This window comes from Caretta caretta, chromosome 7 (genome assembly GCF_965140235.1).
Source record: "Caretta caretta isolate rCarCar2 chromosome 7, rCarCar1.hap1, whole genome shotgun sequence".
Classification (NCBI taxonomy): Eukaryota; Metazoa; Chordata; order Testudines; family Cheloniidae; genus Caretta; species Caretta caretta.
In genome coordinates this window covers 72,571,783-72,599,493 of record NC_134212.1, presented here as the reverse complement: position 1 = coordinate 72,599,493, position 27,711 = coordinate 72,571,783, and the positions used below count along the sequence as shown (strand labels likewise).

The 27,711-nt window shown below is 39.7% G+C and overlaps 1 protein-coding gene across 9 annotated transcripts in view; it reads left to right on the top strand.

Annotated features, from left to right (window-relative positions):
* The window catches only part of PARG (poly(ADP-ribose) glycohydrolase), a 128,738-nt gene that overhangs the window by 77,508 nt on the left and 23,519 nt on the right, over window positions 1–27,711 (top strand). For 8 of the 9 annotated variants that reach the window (XR_007357751.2, XM_048858637.2, XM_048858636.2 and 5 more), the window contains 4 exons: window positions 5,749–5,828; window positions 9,756–9,816; window positions 13,348–13,423; window positions 19,423–19,570. Coding sequence is in view for 7 of the 9 variants with exons in the window: in XM_048858637.2 (XP_048714594.2) it covers window positions 5,749–5,828; window positions 9,756–9,816; window positions 13,348–13,423; window positions 19,423–19,570 (365 nt within the window). In the remaining 2 variants the exon portion in view is untranslated. The remainder of the gene's footprint in view (window positions 1–5,748; window positions 5,829–9,755; window positions 9,817–13,347; window positions 13,424–19,422; window positions 19,571–27,711) is intronic. The other variant, XR_007357754.2, reaches the window with a different exon arrangement.

The window sequence follows — 27,711 nt, the reverse complement described above, 5'->3', positions numbered from 1 at the left end:
CATAGTGAGATTACATTTGGATGCATTTTCATAAGCTGATAAATGTAAGGATTTAGGGGCTGATCCAAGGACCACTATAATCAATGGGAACTTTTTCACTCACTTCCATGGCCTTTGAATCGGGCCCTGAGTTTCTAGAGATGTTTCTGAGCCTCAAATGAACAGAAGTTTCCTGTCCTAACTGTCTCAACATTGCAAAGAACCAAAATGTTTCTCTCATTCTATGTTTTGTATTGTTAAGTGACTTACAAAAAGTGTGGCTGCTATATCACATTTTTGATCTGTATTGACAAACTCACTAATTAATAAGAAGCCTACATGGAGATTGTGAAATGAATCCTAGCATATTCATCCAGTATTTTCACTCATTGTTTTTTTCACTTAAATTGCCACTCCAATACTTCATTTGGTGAAACTCTTTGATTTGAACAAACATTAATTGTGATGAATTCAGAATTATTCTGATTGGAGTGAGCATGGATTTGGGGTCAGAAAGTGTCAGGGTTACATCTTTCTTAACAAGTAAGTATGGAACCACTGGCTTAGGGGAGGTGCACTGATTTACATTCTCATCTAACTAGCCTTTGCCCATGAAATCCTTTTTTCCACTTATTGCCATGGAAAAAAGTTTTAATAATGAAGGCTTTATCTTAAATATAAACAATTAAATTGGAAACGAAAAAATATTTTATATAAATGGACTTCTTGATTGTAAATATAACTCTCCATTGCTTTAAGAATGAAAAAAAAAACCTGGAACTGGGAGAAGGAAATAGGAAATCAATTAATAGATTCTAAGGCCAGAAGGGTCCGTTTGATGATTAGCAAGTCTCTCATGTTTAGGAAATCCACCCAAATACTTCTGAAAAGATGCTCTGTGTTGGTCTGAACTCCACTCAATTGAAATAAATTATAAAAATCCCATTTACTTCAGTGAGAAAATTAGGCCAACAATGAGCACTGCTATTCCAGTTCTTGGCTTTTTCTGTACAGAAGCTGTCTGTTATCCTGAATCGTTGTTGGCTTTGTGATGTGGACGGCCATCCACTGAACATTTGGTTGAGATTAACAAATTTATTTGCAACCTAAACATTATTTCAATTTAAATTGAAGAGGCAAAAGGCTAGTGTGCGCATTATTAGTCCTGTATATAAACTGTCTCAGATAAAGAGCACAAATATTAAAATAAAAAGTCAGAAGTTTTTAGAGGAAAAACCTTTAACAGACACCTAATTTGTTTTTATTTGTTTTGCTGAGTCAACTTGCCTCCTTAACTCTACAATCACTGTACTTTATTAGTGCCTGCAGTAACACCATTTTAAAATGGGGTGTACAAGTAAAATTTGTTTTCCTGAAGTCCTTATTTACAGGTCCTCCCCCCCGTCCCTCCCGATTAGTGAAACCAGGAGTAGAGACTAACCTTCCCTTCTCTTCCCTCCTCCCCAATTAATTTTTTTATTGAATAATAATTTCCCAGTAAAATTAATCTGTTCACATTGAATACACTCGCTTCACATAGTTCTTATGTAAGTCGTCTTTTCTAAATATGAAAAATCTAATCCATTTCAATACTAGAAGGCTGAATTCACCTAAAGCTTTCTGCTTTTGAAGCAGGGTTGTCTTTATGTTACATGGAAGTAGATGAATAGCATTCTGTCACTTTGCATTCCCATTCCCAGCCAATTTTGCTATACTTTAAGAATGGCTTTCAGAAATGAGATCTTAAGCCCCAAGGGCTTCTACTGTATCCAACATCTTTTAGTGAACTTCTTACTCAAGGCATATTACTTACAAAGCCCCCTATTTTCTTCCCTCCAGACAAATTGCATTATGTGTTACCAATAACAATGCCATGTCATTTTGTAGGAAACCAAATTAAGCAATGCAAGTGCAGGTTGTTGGAAGATAGATGATGCAGTAAAAATAGTATTTTGGTTAACACGGAAAGAATGCATTCACTTAATGGCTAAAAGTAAGGACGTTTCTTTTTATTTCTTAGATTTTCATAAATGGATTTCTGTATGTCAGAAGTAGCCCTCTTGGTAATTTAAAGTACAGCTTTTCTTGTTTTTATTTTGTTTTTTAATCCAGAAGAAAAGGTAGCTGGTGTTGTGTTTTCCCCTTGCAATGAAATTTCTGAAGGCCAATGTTATATTATTTCCATTCCAAACATGATCATTGAAGTGTAAGTAGATAAAATTCAGTTTTGACTGGAAGAGTTAGATGGCTTAGGGTACTGGAATTTGGATTTGCAGCTTTTAACTTCTTGGTTCCTAGTGCCAGTCCTGTGCAGAGCAGTATCAAAACAAACCCTCTTTAATATCTGCTAGTCCAGGCAGCCAGTATGTAATGAATTAGTAGTTTCAGCTGCAATTCCCGAGGACAGGTTTCTTTTTTTAACATTACAAAATCCCTGTAAATAGGACTAATTGGTGTTCTTGTTGGCAGTCTCATCAGAGAGACCAAGCATGGCATAGATATAGCAAGCAAATGAATTTTTCACCCCAGAGGTGATCTCTGCAATTCAAAGTTGAAAAGTATTTATGGTATAACATAGAGAAGCTTGCATTCTTGCTGCCCATACTGTAGCTTTTCTGTAGATAGATCCTAGTTTCCACGATTGTCAGTCTGGTACCTTTCATGAGCACTAAGGTCATGAAAGAATTTTGAAATTAATGAGCAAAGCAATAACAATATCAGTGTAAACTTCTCCCACACTTTCCCGTCAATATTTGTCAATCCTGAGCTTGGAGAAAAGAAGGTAGACTCCAAAGTTTGTGCTGCTTTTAAGTTCTGCGCTTTAAGTACAAGGAACAAAGTGTGTGCTAATATTGGTCCCAGTCCTGCAGTTGGATCTGTATGGGTAGACCATTGTGTTTGTGTGGAATCAGATTGACTCCAGTGGGATTCTGCACAAGCCCCTGGGTCTACCCATGTGGCTCCAGGTGCAGAATCAAATGTTGGAAACTTCTGTTTTTTCAGTTCTCCAAAAAAAAAAAAATTTCCCCCCAAATTTATGGTCTCTCAAAATATTTTGGTGAGTTCATTCATCTCTAATTTAAAATATTGAGTTTCTGTTGGGTTTGCTATTCTCTGAATTAATTTTAAGGTGATATCTACTAGTATTTGTAGATGTACCTGAGCTCAGATCTGTCTCTTTATGAAGTGATGTATTTAGTCTTGTAGGGATGAGGTTATCCAACAGATGCTTTACCAGCTTTTCTGTGGAACAAACATTGGCCTTGGTGCCAGTTTTTAGTTAGCAGTACGGAAACACAGGGGTTGCCAGATTCTGGTTGCCAGAATTAAATAAGGAGAAGTTTATTTCAGTCCTTTCTTTAATTTTGTTGTCCATGGTAGCACAAAGGGGAATTTGAGGAGTGGGAGGCAGTGGGACATGTGGTTCTAATTAACCCATGTTAGGGAATAAATGAGTCTTCCATAGATGGGTATATATTTGTCAGTTAAGGATAACTTACTTTTTATTTATTATCATATAAGTGATTTGTTATCCACAACTGTCCTCTTACAAGCTGTTGTTATAAAGTTACCAATGCTAGAGCAATTGGGGTAGTTTATGTACATTATATTGCATTTTGAAGGAAGTAACCGTGGCTAGGTTGAGGAGTAGTTGTAGATGATCTGTATATTTACAAACCAAATAGAATGAAAAAGAACTAGAGAAACATATGCCCTTTGTCACATTGACCACTTTGTTTGTATTTCGTATGCCTTTTCCTCACTTATCTGCCTTTTGTCATTTTAGGAGCCAATCCTGCAAACAAACGTGTACCTTTTCTCACTTGAATAGTCTTACTGAAATCTATGGGGAATACTTCTCTGAGAAGAATTAAAGAGGTGTTTCTAGGATCAGTGCCTTTCACTGTAAACTGTTTGGGGCAGGGACTATATGTCTTTACAACTCCTGATATATTTTGGGTGCTTTTGCAATATAAATAATAATGTAATGGAGGATAAATAGGGGAAAAACAGGGAAATATGTTAATTGGTTTTTTAACAGATTTCTCTGAACTTCTAGTTCTAAGGCAGGAGCAGGCAAACTTTTTGGCCTGAGGCCCACATCGGGTTTCCGAAATTGTATGGAGGGCTGGTTAGGGGAGGCTGTGCCTCCCCAAACAGCCAGGTGTGGCCCGGCCCCCACCCCCTATCCAACCCCCACTGTTTCCTGATGCCTGCCCGCCGGGACCCCTGCCCCATCCACACACCCCCTACCTTCCCCACACTTCCTGTCCCGTGACTGACCCTGGACCTCCTGCCCCTGACTGCCCCCCGCTGGCCCATCCAACCCCTCCTCTCATTCCTGACTGCCCCCCCCCAGAACCCCTGCACCATCCAACCACCCCTTCTCTCTGTCCCCTGACTGCCCCCAGAACCTCTGCCCCTGAATGCCCCCCCGCCTCCTCCCCATCCAACCCCTCCTCTCATTCCTGACTGCCCCCCCCGGGACCCCTGCCCCCATTCAACCCCCCTGTTCCCTACCCCTATCCACACCCCTGACCACCACCCCGAACTCCCCTGTCCTCTATCTAACCTCCCTGCCCCCTGCAGTGCTACAGCCGAGCCGCCCAGAGCACCAAGACAGGCAGCCGCGCTGGAGCCAGCCACGCCACCGCACAGCACAGAGCACTGGGTCAGGCCGTGGCTCTGCAGCTGTGAGCCCGGCAAGAGCTCGCTGCCCCGCCGCCCAGAGCATTGTGCTGGCTGCACAGTGAGCTGAGGCTGTGGAGGAGGGGAAACGGCAAGGGAGGGGCCGGGGGCTAGCCTCCCGGGCCAGGAGCTCAGGGGCCAGGCAGGAGCGTTCCACGGGCCGGGTGTGACCCTCAGGCTATAGTTTGCCCACCTCTGTTCTACTGGCACCTATTTCTAAGGAAACTGATAACATATTAAAAGGTTTAGTGTCTTGGAGAACTGAAGATTACAAGGAGATCTGAAGCTTTAGTTGTGTACTATTATCTCATTAAGGATTTTTTCCCCTTTAAAATAAGGATGGGAGTATTCTTCCATTTAATCAACCAACCAAAATAATTTGTTGTTTGAGCCACTTAATACTAGTGGGATTAAATTAACCCCACTCTGGAGGGCCAGTGCAAGGCTATCTGTACCACTTAAACCCTGTAGAGGTTCCCCAAGGCTGTCCACTGGCTGAGCAACCATGCAGGTATGCCTCATGCCCCCAGGGTGCTGCTGAAAAGGTCTCTGCACTCAGCCTGCATAGACCAGCATGTAAATACAACATTGAGGGCAGGCCAGGGGAAGGCTGTATATCCACACCCCATACAAATGCTATGGAAGGTCTGTGGTTTCAAGCTTGTAGACTGGAATAGTGGCTGTGGAGGGGCCTTGGGACCTGACACTTGGTTGTTGGGTGGATTTTTTTCTCCACAGTCTCTCTACTTCATCTGCTTAAAGCTAAAGTATTTGGGCTTTATGGCAGGCAACAAGGATTTTAACTAGAGTGTGTAAGTACTACTAACTGATTAAAGAGAGAAAATTATGCATTTGATTTACAACCCTCTTTGAACAGAGAAATCACATTTGTTTTCCATGTTACTTTTCAATTTAAATGAGTGTGACACTTTTATCTTATTAAACATCTAGAGAAGCCTCTTGAAGTTATCCTTATTATTTTCAAAATCCAATCAGATCACTGTTATTAAACAGCTTAATTATTACTCTGTGTGCCATTGAAACTAATACAGTCACTTTTCTATCTTTCTTTTTATTCAGATTGTTTGAAGGGCGGTCGCCAAGGAAGCCTGAGAAGCTTAAAACCCTTTTCTGCTACTTTAGAAGAGTCACAGAAAAAAGTATATCCTCTTATTAGTTCATTTCTTTTGAATGCTGTGAAAAATGCCTTAGTCTGAGCTGCAAAGCAAACACATAAAGAATGTATAATAAATGGAAAAATCTACGGCAATACAATGTTATGATGAAGGTTTTGAACAAAGAAGTCAAGAAATTGAAAAATATTGGTTCCCACAGGAACTGTAGCTTTGCCCTGAGGTACAGACTATATAAAGTGTTAAATTATTATGTAAGATGCTAACTGCCATGCACATGCACACGTGTTCTCTCTCTCTCACTCACACACATGCTTTAACACTTTGTGTATGTATATGTGAGAGGATGCAGTGTAGTAGCTGTGTCAGTTCCAGGGTATTAGAAAGACAAAGTGGGTGAGGTAATAACTTTTATTGGACAAAATTCTGTTGGTAAGAAGGACAAGCTTTTGAGCCACACAGAGCTCTTCTTCAGCTATGAGTACCTTTCCCAGACCTGAAGAAGAGCTCTGTGTGGCTCGAAAGCTTGCTTCTTACCAACAGAAGTTGGTCCAATAAGAGGGTCCAATAAGAGATTTTTACCTCACCCACTTTGTTTCTCTAATGTGCGAGGGTATGGCAGTTAGCAGAATATTCAGTAATTAAAATATATGTATTATCTTAATTATTCCATATGCTGCTAACTGCCATTCTCTTTCTTGTCCATAAAAAAGGAGAGAGAGCACTCACGCACATAGCAGCAGTTAGAAGCATATAAACACACACACTCTGTGTCAAAATAATGGTTTCCGGGGAACTGTAACTTTGACTTTACTGGCTTAAGTGTATCCAAAATCTCAGCTCTGATATTGCAATAATGCAGGTTTTTTCATTTTTTCCCCAACCACTTCTATCCCCTTCTTCCCCAAAAGCTCATAAGAGAGCTGACCCATGTTTAAAATAAACCCACTAAATGAGCGACCCAGCGAGATGTTGGGCACCCTCAACTCCCATGGAACTTAACTGGATTTTAAGGCATTCAGCCGCCTGGCAAGATAATGCTCAGAATGTGTGTAGCTGGACAGTCCAATAAGATTATATAAGCTATCTGAGATTCAAGTTAATGTACCAAGTTAAAGCTTCTTACATGGTCATGGAGTTTCACATTCACATAAACGTGTAAAAACACATGTATGTGGCTGAGCACTCATTGCAATAAACATGTACCTATGATGCTCTAGTTGTATGCATAATCATTAAGGCTAAGATTTAATAACGGGTATTTTTAGTAAAAGTCATGGACAGGTAAAGGGCAAAAAACAAAAAATCACGGCCTGTAACTGTCTGTGACTCATACCATAAATACCTCTGATTTAATCTTAGTGTGGGGGGGGTGCTGTGAGGGGAGGAAAGCCCCGGGCAGCCAGTGGCAGCTCCGGCCACTGCTGGGGGCAGGAGGGGAGTCCCAGGCAGCTAATGGTATCTCTGGCCGTCCCAGGATCACTGCTAGGAGCCCCTGAGCTGTGGCTGCTCCTGCCGCCCCTGGGACTGCTGATCAGGTAGTCCCCGGGGCCAGCTGCATCAGCCACTGCCCAGGGCTGCTCCAGCAGTGGACGGTGTGGCTGTCCCCAAGGCCGCCCAAGCAATTGGCCCCAGGGCTAGCTGCTCAAGCACACCAGCTGCTACAGAAGTCACGGAGGTCACAGGAAGTCATGGAATCCGTGACTTCTGCGACAAACATGGAGCCTTAATAATCATTCATACAATATGTATCTTAATTATATCTGAAGTATCATATCTTGGTCTGGTGTTAGATTTTCTGATGGCATACTCCATATGAACATCATGATGTTTTCTACTCTTAAACTTTATTTTAGAAAATCATTTGTTCTAACATGTAGAGAATAGTAATTTTCCCTCATAACTAACTCATACCAAGTCAGAAGCATTTGTTTTTAAAAAAAGACATTTTTGAGGTATTCAGGTGCAAAATGGCATTAAAAAAAGCTACTCCCATACTTGGGCCAAAAAAAGGTTCCCATTTTATCCGACAGGTTTCAGAGTAACAGCCATGTTAGTCTGTATTCGCAAAAAGAAAAGGAGTACTTGTGGCACCTTAGATGCTCAAATAAATTGGTTAGTCTCTAAGGTGCCACAAGTCCTCCTTTTCATTTTATCTGACAGTCATTCTTTTGACTTGAGGATTTATACTGCCACCATGAAAACTAGTAGAATCACATCCTGTCCTTCATATACCTACCAAAGTCTCATTTGTGAATAACATCCATTGACATCAAGGTCAAGAGTAGAATGTGACCCAGGCATGTGACTTTGTGTATAGCTTATTACATTTTCACAGGGTAGTGAAAAGATGTTTACATGCAACCTGAATTACAGCAACCTCTTACTTCTAAGTTATACAGCTGCTCTGCCTCTTTATGTACTTAAAATCATTTGGGATTATGTTCTATGTAACCAGTGAATTGGAATTTTTTTAACTATAATTCCAAATAATATTTAATGGGATTCTCAAATGTTCTTCCTTGAATTAGTAACTTACATTGCACTTTCAAACAGACCCTGTCCCTTTTATTTTCTCCCCTCCCACCCCCCCGCATAATGAATTAAGACTGAAGTAATTTAGCCCTGGAAATGAGTGGAAATTAAATGTTTAATTCCCCAGCCCTTTTATTATAAATAGTAATTGAGTTCCTTGTAACAGAATACATTGAAGCGTATGCAAACCAAAGCTTAGTACTCAAAATGTATGCTTAATTTGTGAAACATCACCTCCATAATACAAGAGAACCCTTGTGGGGAAACACTTGATTAATACAAGACCTTCTCTTTAAAAAATTAAGCTAACCTTTTTAAATAAAATTCTTTATAACCTCATAACATTTCTAACAGTATTACAGGAATATTTAACACTTTCTGAGGAATATTTTATTCTTTCCAAAAAAAATAGGAGTTCTTAAAGAATAGAAGTTTTAAAATATGTGTTTTATTTAGATGATACCACCATTGTCTCTAATAGTTTCTAATGTTTCTCACTCTAAGAATGCTTTTCCACAGAAAAAATGGAATTGCTTTCTGGACAAAGAACAGATTGAATAAAATAAGTTTCTTCCAAATATTCAAAAACTGATTTTTTGTTGCTGCAACTAAAACATATTTTTAGTGAAATAAAAGGAAGTCACATAAATAGAGGTAAACTCTTATAATATGCGTCTATACACATCTTTTTTTCTGTTGAGGGCTGGAGTCCTCCAGGAATCTTCCTATTTCCTCTCTCAAATGCTTCAAGAGATAATGAATTTCCTTCCTCTGAAATCCATCAGTCCTTCATGTTAATCAGCCAAGAATCTTGGCTGAAAACGTACGATGCTCCCCTACTACTTGCATGTAATGCTTCATGACCTACTGACTGGAGCCTGCTCAGGATCTGAAGTCTGATTTTTGTCTATGGCAACACATTCTGCTCTCGCCTGAGCTACCAAGCCAGTCTCATGATGTTTACAGCTTAAGTGGAATATTTGAGAAACAACGTGCTTTCCTTCTTTGGTCTGATATTGCAAAGAAACACTTTCATGTACTCGAATTGGGAAGGGACATAAATCATACCCCCAACTTATGACATATGTCATACCCCCACTTCTGCTGGCTGATAAAAAGAAAAATAGATGTAAAAGGAAGTGGGGGCAAGGAGGTGAAAGTTTGATCATCGCATACATTTCCTTCAGTTTGAACACTGGCACTGTCTGTGAGGGAATCAAACTTCAGTTTTCCTTTTAGGAGAAACAAATATTTATTTTAACTAGCATTTTTATTTTAAATTGTTTTTTAATATTCCTGAGTAAGAACCACGTGTTGTAGCCTTAGTCTCTGAATGATTTTAAGTGGTAAGCTTTTAAAATTTGAAACATACAGCTGATAATGTATGTTGTATTGTTTTTTGTTATTTTTTAAAAATAGAACCAACTGGATTAGTGACGTTTACAAGACAAAGTTTTCAAGACCTTCCAGACTGGGAAAGGTAAGTTAAACACATCTCTCAGTGTGAGAAATTGTTTTACTTGATTTTGGTGACTTAGGGCCTTATGCAACTCCCAGTAAAGTCATAGGCTCCCAGTGACTTCATTAGGAGTTGAGTCAGGCTCTTAATCATTACAAGGGACACTATTTTGTATGGATCTTTGTTATTTTTATTCATCAAGTTTGCAGGGGGGGGGAAGTCAGCTGAACTGATGCAAAAGCAATTTGGTGGTGGAGGTTGTTACTCTTTGGCGGGGGAGTTGTTTCAGTGTTCTGTAGAAGTTGATAATTTAGTCAAAAGTTCTAAAATTTTGTAAAATTAATTTCTAACTTGAGCATATTTATGTGCTTCAGCTACCTCATTTCATTTTGTTTTTGTTCATGATTTAGATGAACATTTAAACAGTGATATTTCCATGAAAATTTGCAGGTATATATGTGGGGATGAGGGAAGCCTGGGTGTGATGGTTCATCTGAAGCAGCAATGACAGGAACTCGAATGCAATGTGGCTGACAACCAGCATGAAAATTTTGATTTATTAGCTTTTTCATTGGCTAGTGCCATGTCATCAGCAAACAGTCCAAGTAAGATGATGGCTGCTTGTCTGGGTATGTGAAGTTTTAGTTTTAAGCAGAGTTTTGGATGTTGGAGTTTTGGGACTGGGAAAAGAGGCAAGAAATTGGATGTGTAACCCTAGAATCAAAATCTGCAAATTTAGGATTATAGCTATAAATACTAGTTAAGATATAACATATGTTAAATTTGTATCCAAAACTGTAAGTAGCACGGTGTAGACTTACTGGCTATTCCATGCTCTTTCTTTTTTAGACTTACTTTAATAATAGGTGTTTATTAAAAAAGAAAATCTTATAACTGTAGTAGTTACAATAGTTACTATCCCTAAAATGTGCTAAAATAACTAGTGTGTACATTCACTTTTGATTTACTTGCTATACAATGCATATTAACTATAATCTAAAAAATGTACCCTTGTTAGGCACATAGTAGAATGAAAGGTCTGATACTATATCTTGCAAATAGCATGTCATGGATTTCTTGTTAGTTTTACCAGTTCTCAAATATACTATAGTTAGTACATGATAAATGGATGCCCAGGCCCTAAAGGGTATAAAACAAAAGTTATTTTAGAAGGTAATCCTATTGAAAGTAGTTACTCAGTGTAGGAGCTGACATTGCATTCCCTTGGCACTCACTGCTTGAGTAATTTTGTGCTCTCTCTTTCAAAGAGATTGATTTCTTGAGGTGATGGTGGCACAGTGAATTGTAAGGAAAAAGCACTCAGCTTGCTCTGGTTTCAGGGTAAATATGCAGTGATTACTGAGAGAGACTTTGAGGTATGGCAGAGGAGAATTAAGCCACCATTTTAAAATGATGAATCAATTCAGAATGTCATATTAACCCTTGAATTGCAGAAGTAAACAGGTATATATATGTGCTGAGCAGAAAAGATGCTCTCATTTTGGGGTCCAAAACATTTTTTTAAAATCTATTACTGTAAGTCTCGGAGTACATAAATTCATGCATCTTTAGTAATAACAGAGTACACATGGTTCCCCTAGTCTTCCAGGAAACTGCACACCCTTACAATTGTATATGTCAAGGGCCAGATCTTCAGCTGGTGTAAATCAGTTTACCTCCATTGACTTCCCTGATGCTTTGCCAGTGTACTCAAATGAGGATCTGACCCAAAATTATTTTTCAAAATCTGACCAAATCTTCTGTCAGATGATTTTGTCATATTAACATAGTGCTTCTTTGCTCTATCTCTGTAACTACTATTTAGGGGTAGGAAATATGTAATTGTATGCTATTAAAGGTTTTTAAATTGGTGATTGAGGATATAGATATGTTTCACTTTAACCTCAATGGGAGCTGAGTGGCAAATGTTTTTTTCTTTTTAAACAGAAAGGTGAAACATCATTTTATTTCTTGTTTGCTGAAGTGAGGAATCTAAGCCATCACTGATATGAAGGAAATTCAGTCTATGTACTAGCTTCTCACACAGAATATTCTGTTTCTTAATATCCTGCTCAAGTAGAGGGCAGATTTATGTCCCCTGTAAATCTATTAATAGATGATTGTAACTAATGCAGCTTAATTTAAACCTCTTTTTTTCTTTTTCTTTTTTTTTCTTTTTTTTAAATTCAACTGTATTATTGTTAAATATGTCAGTGACTTTCTTCTTTACAAAGTGTGGGAGTAATTGTTCTTTCTGGAGGAAATAAAGGCAGTAAGTCAAAAGATTGAATACCATTATTAATGAAAGTATATGGTAGATTAGAATATTCTGTCCACAACACTGGTGATCAACCCATAAAATTAAGTTATTTTAATTTTACAATTCTGGATAGAAATTAATGATCAAAAATGATCATTCTGATCAAAATAAGGCCAATTTTGTGAAAACCCAAAGAGTAGTTGTGGGCTGGAGGGTGTAGTTCAGCAGAAGTAAAATGGCAGCGTGCAACAGGATTTTTCAACAGCAGCAAATCTTTATCAGCATAGATCAAAATAAGTTACCATAAGCATAAAGCAACAACAAAAAGATCCCCCAAGGTGGGTTCACTCAGGGTATGGCTACACTACAGCTTAAATTGACATAAATTATGTTGCTCTAGGGTGTGAATTAGGCACACACACACCCCAAGTGACATAATTTATGCTGATTTAAGTGCTGGTGTGGACAGTGCTATGTCTGTGGAAGAAGCTCTCCCGCTGACCTAACTATCGCCACTCACGGAGACTGGAGTAATTAAGCTGATGGATGAGCTCTCTCCCATTACCTTAGAGCGGCTACACAGATTGTTTATTGCAGCTGCTGTGAGCTCTCTCATAGCCTCAGTACCTGAGTGTGGAGTCCCGCCTTCCAACAGACGTTCCTCTCTTTTGTCTTTCCAGCATTCCTGCATATAGTTCTTCGCCTGAGTTGCTATGTAACAGAAAAGAAAAGGGAAGCTATAGTTAATCCTTTGTGAACAGGGGTGCAGATGGTGCCCCTACACTCAGCCACATCCAGGAGTATCAGAATTCTAGGCCCAGACCTGCTGTTCTCTTGTTCTGTGGCCTTGGGCAAGAAACCTAACTTCTGTTTCACCATCTATAAAATGAGAATAATAAAACCCAATTCACCAAGTGGTAGTGAGGATTGACTGATGTGTTTATAGGGAGCGGAGCTCATTGGATGGAAAGTACGATGTAAATGCAAAGTATTCATTTTCTTCACCTCCCACTTCCCTAACTTATATCTGACCTTTGTCACATTGTATCAAATTCTGTTCTAAGTTATACTGGTCTTAGTTGTATATCTGGAGTATTCCTTTGGAAAGCAAACAGAGCTTTTCATTGAAGTCAATGGAGTTACTTTGGATTTACACTAATGTAACTGAAAACATAATTTTGTTCATTTATTTTTTTGCAGATTTTTATAATGGAGACTTTTACATTTGGTGATGTAGTTAATTGATTCTCTGTAAGGTAACACTGTATCTGTTTATATTTTTTAAATTATAGATCTCATAAAAAACTGACCAGATTGTATGTCACATATGAGGGCACTATAGAAAGCAATGGACGTGGTATGCTACAGGTAAGTGCCTAATAAAAATAGGGCTTTATGCTGTGCTTTTGGCACATTATTGATGACTGGGCAGTTTAGCACAGTTATTCATATACCTCCTTGTTTTTCATTTTGTTTTTTTTAAAGTAGTGACATTATACCGGATAAAAGAAACCACAAAACTGATCATTCTGAAAGCCTTAGTAGTGTCAACATTCCCCAGCTTTTTTTTTTCACATGTGTCCCTGTTTCCAAAACCATTTGACAGAAAATCACAAGACCTGGACAGCTTCAGGTCTATAAGTTCAGACATGGATTGGAGATTGACAGGAGAGGAGTTTCCAGGGTATGATCTTGACAGGATGTCACAGTTTTCAGTTTATTTTTTAAAAGCTGTTGCTGTGCCCCATCTGGTGACCAGTTCATTAGTCAAAAGGCTCTTTCTGCTGCCAGCACAGTTGTTTTGGTCTGAGAGCCGTCAGCTAAAACCGATTGATAAGGAGAATGTCTCCTCCATTTCCATAAAGAAATATTTAGTATTGTTTGAAGGGGTGACAAGTTTAGCTTTTAGAGTTTAGTATAAAACTTTGAGTTCTATCCCTTTTATGAACTTATCCCTGTCATTTGAAGTTGCTTTTAGTTCTTGCAATCTCAGTTGAAAAGGGGAAATACAGTCCTTGCCTGAGGGAGAAATAGATCCATAAAGTCTGTAGCTGGAACTACAAGGTTGCTGGATAACATCTGGGAATGTGTTTGTTAAGGGGGGAGCTCCATGTGATTTGGAGTCCTCCACAGAATTTTCCATGGGGAGTGACCCTTTAAAAAGACCCTAGCATCTCCTGTTTACCAGCACTAGTGGCCAGATGGAGTCTGGAAAGTCTGTCCTGCCTCCTGTGGAGCAGTGCTAGGGAGGTGGTGCCTTTATCACCTCAGAGGCTCCAGGGATGTCAGCTGTTCCATGCCAATTCACACCTTACACCTGCAGTGATCCATTCCTGCAGAGTTTAGGAAACCTTCCGGGCCCCAATGGCCAACCAGGAGGAAGGGGGCTTACATCATTATATGGGTTGTCTGAGAGCATTATGAAAATTGTGTAAGAACATAAGAACGGCCATATTGGGTCAGACCAAAGGTCCATCTAGCCCAGTATCCTGTCTTCCGACAGTGGCCAGTGCCAGGTGCCTCAGAGGGAATGAACAGAACAGGTAATCATCAAGTGATCCATCCCTTTCGCCCGTTCCCAGCTTGTGGCAAACAGAAGTTAGGGATACCATCCCTGCCCATCCTGGCTGATAGCCAGCGTGTGTGTGTGTGTGTGTGTGTGTACACATTGTTTAATGCATATAAAATCTTGTGTGTGTGTGTATATATATATATATATGTATATAAATATTAAACAGGAACCAGTAATGCAAAGTAGAAGTGCGGAGATGAAACATATAAATATAAAAAGGAATGTGCCCAGGGTTACTCTTTCTGTGGGACAGCAAATATGAAGAGTACACAGAAGATAATGGTTTGATAGGTTAACAAATGCACAACAGAATGGTTCCCAAACATTTATACCTCTACAAATTCCCTGTGTAACCATATGAACTTATTAGTGTTACCCTTATCTCTCCTCATCTGTCTCCTATTTTTTGTGTCTTGTCTTGAATTTAAACTGTTAGGCCCTTCAGAATAGGGAGGGACCATGTTCTACCTTTTTGCTTGTACAGCAGCTAGGACAATTGATCCCTGATCCTCACTGGGGGTCTTTGGTTGCTACCACGGTATACACATAATACTATTATTATCAATAATAATAGTACATTAACTAGTTATTCCAGGCAGCTCTAAAATATTGTAGTTGATACCCAGTAGGCATTAGTGCTGCTCCAATATTAGCCACAAGCAGACACACGATACTGGACCCAATGATGTGACCAAGCATGGCATATCCGATGTCTCAAGTGAGAGCATGACCACAAGTAGATTGCTGATATTTTAACAGGAGGAAAATTCTTCTCCTTGAAGCCCTTCATAGCTTCATTAAATCCAAGCAGCCAGAATCTGCATGGAGATGATAAACTTAAAAACTACACAGAAATATTAATTTTTCTTTCTTCTCCTTAGCCACCCATCCTGTAACCCTCGGAGGGAGGAGGAAATTATGTTGATACTTTTATAATGCCTTTTATGTGTTGTATAAATTTACATTAAACTCAGCTAAAACAAATATACCCTGAGGGATGATGATATTAACAGAGCACGTAATCCCTCTGCTTGGATTAAGAACTCTGGCAAAACATTTTGGAGAATTTTCATTTGAGTTTTACATACCACAGTTACTTTTAGCAACACCTCAACCACTAAGTGTCTATCAACATTTTCATCATAAGTTTCAGTGGGAATTTGTTGTTATTTTGGCTAGTTGTTTCAGGGCCTTGCCACTAAGATTAAAAATCATTTTAGACTTGACACTTCATACGAGTTTCTGGTCCAAGGGGGTTTATTTATTCTGCCATCCTCTCATTTTGGTTCAACTCTTATTATCTATTATGAATTCAGTTATCTTAAGAGAGATGTGGAAAAATATAATAGCATTTGAAAGATTAGGATGGAATAGCATCCTTTTTTTAAAAAAAATAAAACTATAAATGTATGCTGGTCACTAGTTTATAATGTAGACTCATGGACTTTAAGGCCAGGAGGGACCATCATGATCATTCAGTCTGACCTGCACACTGCAGGCCACAGAACTTCACCCACCCACACCTGTAATAGACTCATAACCTGTGGCTGAGTTACTGAAGTCCTCAAATAATGATTTAAAGAGTTCAAATTACAGAGAACCCACCATTTGCTCTAGTTTAAACCTGCAAGTGACCCGTGCCCCATCCTGCAGAGGAAGGTGAAAAATCCCCAGGGTCTCCCATCTGACCTGGGGGAAAATTCCTTCCTGACCCCAAATAGTGGCAAGACCAACCAGCCAGACACCTGGGATAGAATTCTCTGTAGTAACTCAGAGCCTTCCCCATCTAGTGTCCCATCTCTGGCCTTCGTGGATATTTGCTCCTGGCAGTTGCAGATGGGTCACATGTCGTTGTAGGCAGTCTCATCATACCATCCCTTCCATAAACTTATCATGCTCAGTCTTGAAGCCACTTAGGTTTTTTGCCCCTACTGCTCCCCTTGGGAGGCTGTTCCAGAACTTCGCTCCTCTGATGGTTAGAAACCTTCATCTAATTTCAAGCCTAAACTTGTTGATTGCCAGTTTGTATCCATTTGTTCTTGTGTCCACGTTGGGGATTAAATAACTCTTCGCCTCCCTGGTATTTATCACCCTATGTATTTATAGAGAGCAATCATACACCCCTCAGCCTTCTCTTGGTTAGGCGAACCAAGTCAAGCTCCCTGAGTCTTATCTTATATCAGCAGTACCTCCCAACTTTTTGTCGTCTGCAAATTTTATTATGTCATTCCCACTTTTGCGCCAAAGTCATTAATGAAAATGTAAATAAGATTGATCCCAAGACCGATCCCTGAGGAATTCCACTAGTAAGCCCCTCTCAGCCTGACAGTTCACCTTTCAGTATGACCCATGCTAGTCTCCCTTTAACCCAGTTCCTTATCCACCTTTCAGTTCTCATATTAATCCCCATTTTATCTAATTTAACTAATAATTTCCCATGTGGAACTGTATCAAATGCCTTACTGAAATCCAAGTGGATTAGATCTACTGCATTTCCTTTGTCTAAAAAATCAGTTATCTTCTCAAAAAAAGAGATCAGATTGGTTTGGCACAAACTACCTTTTGTAAAATCATGTTGTATTTTATCCCAATTACTGTTTATCTCTATGTCCTTAACTGCTTCTCTTTCAAAATTTGTTCCAAGACCTTGCACACAATTGAGGTCAAACTAACAAGCCTGTAGTTTCCTGGATCACTGTTTTTCTTTTTCTTAAAAATAGGTACTATATTACCAATTCTCCATTCGTAGGGTATTCATTAAAAATCCTTGCAATAGGGCTTGCAATTTCATGTGCCAGTTCCTTTAATATTCTTGGATGGAGATTATCTGGGCCCTCCTGTTTGGTCCCATTAAACTGTTCGAGTTTGACTTCTACCTCAGATGTGATAAGTTCTTCTTCCAAATCAACATTTCTATTAGCCACTCTGCTACTACCCCTAAACTCCTCATTATCCTTATTAAAAACTGAGGCAAAGTGTTTGTTTAGGTGTTGGACCTTGCCTAGATTATCTTTAATCTCCACCCCATCCTCATAGACTTTAAGGTTGGAAGGGACCATTATGATCGTCTAGTCTGACCTCCCGCACAACACAGGCCACAGAATCTCACCCACCCACTCCTGTAACAAACCCCTGACCTATGTCTGAGCTACTGAAGTCTTCAACTCGTGATTTAAAGACTTCAAGGTGCAGAGAATCCTCCAGCAAGTGACTCGTGCCTCACGCTGCAGAGAAAGGTGAAAACCCCACAGGGCCTCTGCCAATCTGCCCTGGAGGAAAATTCCTTCCCAACCCCAAATATGGCAATCAGTTAAACCCTGAGCATCCTCAATGCTTAGCGGTCCCACTTCTTTCCTTGTTTTCTTTTTATTTATACCGCTGTAGAGCCTTACTATTGGTTTTAATTTCCTTTGTAAGGTCTAACTCTGCTAGGCTTTTGGCAATTCTCACTTTATCCCTACACTTTCTGACCTCCAAAAAGTAGCTTTCCTTTCTGATCCATCCCATATTCCATTCCATATTGGCTTTTGGCTTTCTGCTTTCTCTTAGTAACCTGTTTGAGATGCTTGCTCATCCAGTTTGGTCTGCAACCCCTCCCTATGAAATTTTTCCCTTACAACCAGTTCTTCTGTGAGATCCTTACTACTTACCAATACTGAATCTAAAATGGCATCACCTCTTGTTTGTTTGGTGACTATTTGGTGGAAAAATCTGTCAGCTGTCGCATCCAGGAGAATCTGGACACTACCATTATTAGTAGCACTTGTTCTCCAGTCTATATCTGGGAAATTAAAGTCTCCCATAATCACACAATTGCCAGTAATATTTATTTCATTAAAAATATTAAAGATGTCTCTATCCATATCCACATCAGATCCTAGGAAGTCCATAGCATACCCCAAGCACTAACCTAGAGGAACCTCTGGTAATTTTTTCCCCTGAAGTGCTTTTGACCCAAATAGATTCTATTTTATCCAGTCCGTCACTTTTAATTTCTTTACAGTCTACCTCATGATTAATATACAGGTGTTAGTTCACCACCTTTATCTCTATGGTTGGAGGCTTTTTTAAAGTGAAATACATGCTATTCCTACAAAAAAACAAGAGTTTAAAGCTTATCTATTTTAAACAGTGTGACAGTCTATTTTGAACAAAAAGTCTCATCCCATTCAGGTGTCCTCAGCTATAGTTCACAGTGAATCTCACTAGGTAGAGAACTGCTGGTACAGTTGCATTACCAATCTATAAATGGTTTAGGACATGCAGCTGATGGCCAAATGTTTAATAATGTGTAATTTTTCTAACTCCTATAAAATATAGAATGGGAAAATTGTAAAGGGATGTAAAAATGGACACAGCAACTATATTTTACTCCAATAAATGTTTGGAAAGAAAGTGTTCCTTCTAAGGATCTTGGGCTGAGAGCATTTTGTCAAATAATAAACCCCCACCCCACATGATCCACTAACTGCTTTCTGCTTCTTAGGTGGAGAAGTTAACCAGGGGACAGGGCGCAACAACCTCTTTCCTATCAGCCTGCTGGACAAGCCACCTTTGCAATTAAACAGGGGCAACTCACCTTCTTTGTCAAGCCAGACAAAGGTCCCCACCACTTAATATGCAGTGAGGGCAAGGTGGGTCAGTCCTGCTAGTTGCATTTCTAAATGCAAGTAGGCAAACAAAACAAAGGCTGAACAGAAAGATGAATCTCATACAGCATTTATTTACCTTATTAAAGAAAGGATGTAAAGATGTTTGCCTATTCTGTAATCATCTAGGACATTTTTTCTACTAGGTTGATTTTGCAAATCGTTTTGTTGGAGGTGGTGTCACTGGTGCAGGACTGGTACAAGAAGAAATTCGTTTTTTAATCAATCCAGAGCTGATAGTATCTCGGCTCATCACTGAAGTCCTGGACCACAATGAATGTCTTATAATCACAGGTTAGTCTTTGTGAACTCTGTGCAGAACGTTTCAAATACTTATCTTCCTATTATATATGGAATCAGTGTGATGCCAGGAGGTTTCAGTTGACATCTCCAACATCACAGAAGTTCAGGCACTGTCAACAGTCATATACATACCCTGATTTATTCATGCCGTTTTTCTTTTAGATCACAAATTTAAAAAGTGTCCTGTGCACCTATCTCCTAGTCTTCACACTCACTGCAATGCTGTTTGTTGATATTTCTCTTTGTAGACCGAAAAAAGAAAAGGAGTACTTGTGGCACCTTAGAGACTAACCAATTTATTTGAGCATGAGCTTTCGTGAGCTACAGAAGTGAGCTGTAGCTCACGAAAGCTCATGCTCAAATAAATTGGTTAGTCTCTAAGGTGCCACAAGTCCTCCTTTTCTTTTTGCGAATACAGACTAACACGGCTGTTCCTCTGAAACCGATCTTTGTAGACCGTTCTCAAATGAGCAATTATTGTGATAAGAGATTAATGACCTAATTATGTTCCAGTGTGAGTTTATGCTAAAAATCCCACTGACTTCAGATAACTCAGTAACAGGCTTTATAGTAAAAAACAAACCTCTTTTGAGTCTAATGGTCTGATTGTAAATTCCACTTAGGGTCTGCTGTAACTTGGCTAAAATACCTACATTAATACTCAGTCTACATAATGTCTCAGTTTATTGTGGGTTTCTTGAACTAAAATACTAAGATTTGATATTGAAGATAGTAGTTATGAAGTGTATTGGAGATGTCTACCCTGCACAGTTATGTACAGAATATTTACTATGCTCACAAAGTTCCATTTTAGTAAATCACGAGCCCAGTGTAAAACCTGGCATGGCTTCTTTTGGAGGTAGTCTCTTTTTTGGTTATGTTAGTATTGTGGTCAAGAATAGAAAGTGGCTCTTATCAGGATGGTTGCATTATTAGCATATCTAGGAGATGCACAGGATTAACTGATATGCAGATTAACAACTTGTGTGTTTTGCATATTAAGCCTTTATATTTTTAGTGAAATTGTGACATTCATCCTGAAGGGAGTCCAAAGCACTTCACCGTCTTTAAAAACACTCCACTCACTACATCTGTTTGAAGTGCCGTTACAGCTGGGCTGGAAAATTACAGCTGTTTTAATGTTTGCAGAGTTTGTTTTAGTAGCACACAGCAATGTATGCAACAATTTAAGAAAGGACTTTAAGAGTTAACTGTGTTTTTCTGGATTAAATATACCTGCGAAGAACACAATATGAATACATAAATAGATCTAAAACTGTACAGGAATATAGTTTCCCAAATTTGAATTGGCCAAGATATCAGAGATAAAAGGAGAATATTTATACTTAAATTATTGATATAGGGTCTCAGGTCTTACTGAAGTCTGTGGAACAGCTCCCATTGACTTCCCAGGGAGGTGGACCAGGCCTTAGACATGGAATAAATATAATGGAGTTTTATTATTACTGTTAGGAAAGACCAAGCTATTTACAACCTGCAATATTTTCCCTACTACTATTTCTTTTTCTGTGGCTTAATCTCATATTTCTTCATCTGTCACTGTTTGAGACAAAGAACAGTAGAAACAAAATGAACTAATACTTTTCAATGTTTTGAATTTTTTTTTTAAGTTTGAATGTGGATTTGAAAATATTTCAGTTAGGTTTATATATCAAGTTGAAGTTTAAAAATGGTACAACAGTGCATGTGTTTTTTAAAAAAACAAAAACAAAAAACAAATTGTCCATTTCCAGAGAAAAAGGCCAATATACAGCATAGAATATTTTTGTGAATGAGCTAGTAAAAAAGTGGCCAACAGCAGGCTGACAAGAGAAATAAAACTCATTTATTACACACAGGTCTCTGGAGACTCCTAAACAGTCTCCACGGCTATTTTTAAGATTTAACTAAAGAGCACTGCAAAGAAGAGTCAGTAAGTAAAAGCCACAATCAGTCACCATTAGCAGATACTTCTATTTCGTCAAAAAACAGTTTTCCAAAACCTTCCTGGAATCAGCTACATTTAACCTGATTAAAGTGGGAGATTGAAAACTCAGTCTGAAGAAAGAAACTGGTTTATAGTCACCATAAAAGGAAAAAAATCAATCAACACAAAGAGCAGAGCAAGACAAGGCAATCCAAGAAGTCCCTCTCAGACTGTTGATTTTGCAAGTTATTTAGACAGAATATGCTCAGGGTCTGCACAGTGCCTGGAATATGTTGTTTTGAGACTGTTTACAGAAATGTGCAATCTGTTACACCTTTTAGAATTTGGAATTTACTGTTACTCATGTTAATACAGTTTCTAGCACCAAACCAGGATGGATTAAATCAGGCTTCTGAGCCCCACAGAGTTGAAGGGAGGCTGAGCTGTGGCTTTGAGCTATGTAGTGTTTCCCGAAATAATGATGTGCTCAACTGACGGCTTGGGTGAACTGTATCACTGGAATGGTAGACTGAGAGTTCAGGAGTAGAAGATGAGTCTGGGGGGGATCTGGAGATGGGGAAGGAAGGAAGGAAGAATCTCTTTGAAATTAAAGTTGGTGTGAGGGGTCTACATTTTAATGGAACCCAGATTCCCTTTAATTTTAATTCAGACCAGAGGTTAAACAGTGATAAAAAATTTTTATAAGTTTATAAATACATTTAAACACACATGTGATAAAACCCTCTGAAAGAATACTTAATGAAAGAATGTACTCATACAAAAGATAGTTTAGTACAATGTCCATTTTTCAGGGTCTCATTTTAAATTTGATTATCTTATATATAGTTGTATCAATAGGCAAATATCTTCAGGAATATAGTTCATGTGCCATAACACATTTGCTGTAAGGTGATATGAGTTTCAGGTTCTCAATCAAATGCCTTGTGTTAGGCCCTAACAAGATTAAAGCACTGAATTACTTCTCCTCTGGAAAGGGTTAGCTCTTCCAGGTTAAGATTACTAAAAGAGATTGTAAAGGAGGAGTCATCCCAAGAGAAGTCTATATCTCTGGATACAGTAAACAAAGATTTTGGGGCAGCTAGCCATTCACCTTCAAAAATGCAAGCATTTGTTGCTAGGGTCAAACAAGTGTGACATTTTCATTCAGCCAGTATTCTCCCAATTTTTTTTTCGATCCACTTTACTTTATTATAGTGCCTTCTAATTAATATCTGTGATGTGATGTTCTGCTCTCTTAATGGAAATGGCCATTTCATCATCCTTATTTGATCTCTGGCTTTCTTCCATCTTGGTTCTTAGGCATGTCTGCAACTGTATGCCACTATCTTCCTGATAAATTACATTCTTTCTGTGATGCATCTTGATGCAGTGGCCTAATGGATGTAACTGTGCTACTCAAATTTGCAGAAGAGTCTGAGAAATTGGAAAGAAATTAAATTTGTTCTGATTGTGCAGCATCTGGTTGAGATCATCACTGTAATGAATATGAAACTGGTCATGCAAACAAAGTAGTTCAACACACAGAGAATTGTCTGCCTACAGAAATGTTAGAGGGAATGCTAGAGATTCCAGTGATATATTTCTACTATATTTTCTTGTTTACATTATATATCACGATTGCCGCTGACTGTGGTTTCTACTCAGGTTGTGAACAAGTCCTGATACTCTAAATTCAGCCTTTTTACCATTTCAGACCAAGTATGTTCAACCAAAGTAAAAACAGGCTGCTTATTCTGCTACTTCACTGGATACCAGTGGTACTAACCTTCCTCCCTCAGAGGGTATGATGTTCTATCTTCTTCCATGCAGACACTATGGGAAAAATAGGTGGGGCAGTGCCCTTTTCCTCCTCCCCTATAGCTAAGTAATTTAATTTACAATGGTAGATCTTAAGCATAGTAAGATCCGGAGTCCTTACGTTGTTTCTAGTAACATACACAATTCTTTTTAGAGGCTCTAGCATATGACAAACATAGTTTTCCTCGACTTCTGTCATTCATAGAAGTGCTAAAGAAAATATATTCTATGCTACTTTATTGTATTTGTTTTTTCTCCTTTTATAAGCACCACCCTCATCTTATTTTGCAGCTTGTCCTCTAAACCTTGGCACTCCACCTATATGTTTTGTTTCTTTCTTTGCTCTCGTTTTCTTTGTTGTTTTCTGCTTTGTAAATGGCAAATTATCCTCCTACATTTCTCTACTTGTTGTTTTCCCTAGTGTTCTGCAGTATGCTACTGTATATACTTTCATTTTAATTCAGATGTTGGAAATGCTAATCAATTTATCCCAAAAAATAGGGCAGAAGATAAAGGAGCCTCTGAAATTCTCCAGAAATGTTTGCAGAGCTGATTCTTTTTCCAGCCTCAGCTTGTAAGCCTGTGAGTCACAGGCAAGACTGCTGCCTGTCAAGTAATAATTTTTATCTGGTATCTTTCCAGAGTTTCATTTATGAAAATCAATGGTTTTCATTAATGTGGGTTTCTGGGACATGAGTTTAAATTGTGTGTGATTTCTGTGAGCCTCTTGAGGATTAATTCATCTCTTCATAGTTTGGTCATCAGAAGTTGCATTTTCATAAAAAGCAAATGAAAATGACCCTTTAAAAAACAAAACTAATACTTCTACACTCATTAAACTGTCATGATATGGTATAGTTTCTCCTTCCTGATAACCCAGTGCTTTCCTTCTAACTGCTATACCCGAAGGGAACGTTTTCTTCTCAAAGTTGAAGGTTTCCAAGGCTGTCCTGATAGAGAGCTGTCAGCTCTTATTTGCTTTTCTTGTTGTTTGCACAGACATTTTCCCCAGGCATATCAATAAATATGAATTTTAAGCAAGTCAAGAACAGCCTGTATTGAAAGCTGATAGGCTGTATGTTTCAAAATAAGGTTTGTCTTTTGTATTTAATACTTTATAAACTGTACACAGCTATATCTTTTCTGTGTGCATTTGTGTGTATATGAATGACTGAATGCACTGTCTGTGCCAGATTCACTTGCGTTTGTGACTCTTAGCATTTTTAATGGTAATCATACTCTTAAGATATGTCTATACTTCAGTGTAAGCCTAGGGTTAATAGGACTTGAGTCAGCTGACCTGTGGGAGAAACTCCTGGGCCTGAGCGTCTACACTAATTCTTAAACCTGACTTAAGACTTTCCATCCCAGGCTTGAACCTGGAGCTCTGGCTTCCACACTACAGTACACACACCTGAGTCAAACCAAACTTATCCTGGAGTCCCTAGCATCCTCTGGAATTGTGGCCTCTCTAGCCCTTTCACCATGATGCGCTATGGGAAAACTTTACTGCCCACCCTGCATGTTACAGAATGTTTGACCCAGCCTGCCAACACAGCCAGCCGAGGAGTGATTTTGGTCTGTGTGCTCTCAGCTTAAGAGCCAGTAACATTGGGGAGGTGCCTTTTGAAGAACTTCTCTTGCTTGCGCTTTCACTCGTGTCAGGAAATGGGCAAAGCTTCCATGAGGCACTTGTGGACAGCATTTTCTGACCCACCAAAGGTACCTGATTGATTCCATGATGGAGGAGGGGGGAGTACCCTGGCATGGCAGACTCTTACTCCCTTATGCTGCTCAATACACTTGGCATAGCTGCTGATGCCCCCTAAGTAGACTGCCGCTTCTAGCGCAGGGCCATAAGCACAGACTGTAGGGATCACGTTGTCATACAGACCTGGGGTGACCAGCAGTGGGTCCAGAACTTTCACGTGAAGAAAGCAACATTCTTGGAGATTTGTGAGAGGCTTGCCCCAACCCTCCAGCATAAAGAGAGATGAATGAGGTCACCCTGGCCAGTCCAGAAGCGGGTCACTATAACTGTCTGGAAGCTGGCTACCCCAGACTGTTATAGGTCTGTTACCAACCATTTTGGTGTTGGAAAGTTGACTGTGGGTAAAGTGGTGGCGGTGGTTTCTGAGGCAATGAGGCATGTGTTTTACCTCAAGGTGGCAGGCGTTAAAGATATTCCTTAGGTAATTGCTAGCTTTGAGACTATTGGGTTTCCTAACTGCGCTGAGGCCATTGATGGAACTCATGTTCCCATTGTTTGTCCTCGTCAAGGAGCACATCGGTACATAAACCAGAAAGGGGACTATTCCATTGTTATGCAGGCACTAGTGGACCACAGAGGTCGATTTATGAATATCAACATGGGTGCACTGGAAACGTTCAAGATGCCTGAGTTTTTCACCAATTGGGAGTCTCTGTTGATGGACAGTCTGGGACACTGTTTTCATCAAATGACATTGTCATAAACGGGGTTACTGTCCCCACCATTATTCTGGGGGACTTCACGTACCCTCTTTTTCCTTGGCTTATGAAATCGTACCCTGATTTCAGAGGCCTTGGCAAAACACAGTTTAATTACACTCTCAGCAGGTGTAGAAGGGGGGAGCAGAGGCAGATCTAACAAAATGCATGGATGTGTGGGAGGACTGTGACTGACTGGGCAAAGGAACTGGGAGACAAGAAGCCAGGGAGTGGATGGGGAAAGGAAACAGAGATTGGATGAGGAGACTGGGATTAGGAGCTAGCGGGTAAAGGAAGATGGATCAGACGAGGAGCCAAAGAGAGGGGGAACTGGTACTGACTGGACAAGGAGACTGGGGACAAGGAGTTGGGGTGGTGGAGGGACTGGGACAGGATGTGGGAAGGGGGAATGATTGGGAGTCATGGGGAGAAGAGATTGGGACTTGAAAAAGGATCCTAGAGGGGAAGACTAGTAGTGGCTGGGCAAGGAGACTGGGACTGTGAGAAGCCTGAGGAATAGGAACTGGGTAGAATAGGATAGTGGGACTTGGACAAGGAGCCAGGGATGGGAAAGAGATAGGACTAGAGTTTGACAGAAAGGGTCAAGCTTGGGGGAAATCCAGTGCACAGGACCTGGGGGGGTGAATAAATGTTGTGTCATGAAGGATGCTGTTGTCTGGAGGACCCCTGCCTTGTTTGTTGCAGAAGTTGAAAGGTGTGTAGTAATGAGGCAGAGGATTTCAGGGAGAAAAAAAGAGGGTCTCATGGTTAAGGCTGTTGAAAGCTGCCCTGGACAAGTAGATTCTATCCCTGCCTCTGCCACAGGGCTTGGCTACACTTGAGACTCTACAGCAGAGAAGCTGCAGCTGTGCTGCTATAGTGTTTCAGCGTAGACACTCACTACAGCGACGGGAGGGATTCTCCCATCAGCCTCGGTAATCCACCTCCCCGAGAGTCAATAGCTAGGTCAGTGGAAGAATTCTTCTGTCAGCCTATCACTATCTACTCTGGGGACTAGATTGGATTAACTATGTTGCTCAAGGGTGTGGATTATTCACACCCCTGAGTGACAAAGCTGGATCGACTTAACTTTTGAGTGTAGACCTGGCCTTAGAGTTCCTCTGTGATACCAAGCAAGTCAGTTAAATCAGACTTTTCAGAAGTGGTCACTGATTGTGTGTTCCTCATTTTCTGAGTGCCCATCTTGAGACCCTGGGCCTGCTTTGCAGAATTGCTGAGCGGTCACAGCTGCAACTTTGGTCAATGGGAGATGTGGTTTGAACATAAGTCCTGTGTAATACTAAGTACTCTGAAAAATCAGATTCTAGGCATTTCAAATCCGGGATCTATCCAAAATTAGTAGCTATTTTTGACCTGAATCTCTCGGTGCCTCAGCTCCTCATCTGTAAAATGGGGATAGTATCACCCCCTCACTTCATAGGCATGTTGTGAAAATAAAGTGATGTTTCTAGAACACTCGGATACTATAGTGATGAGTACCATAGCAAAGCCTATGAGGATATTTATAATTCTGTCTTTAGAGCAGGGTTTCAGTTCTATGGAGTAAATGAGGTGGAGGGTCACACATTGAGGAGAAAACAAAATATTGAATAGCTGCTCATTAATTGAGCACCATCCATCCTGTGCGCTGAATGACAAAGGCTTGTTGTGGAAAAAATCGTTCAATTGTGATCCTAATAGCATTCCAATACCAGAGGGCGAAGGGCTTCCTGGTATGTAGAAGTGAGCCTTCGCTGGCCGGACCAGCTCAGTGTACCCCAACTCATTGTTGTCATAATCTGTATCTAAAAGGTGTGATGTAAGGTATCCTATATGAACTGGTAATATGCTGGTCATTAATATTATTGTGTTGTGAAAGTACAGGTGATAGATGAAAAATTATAAATATGTGCTGGAA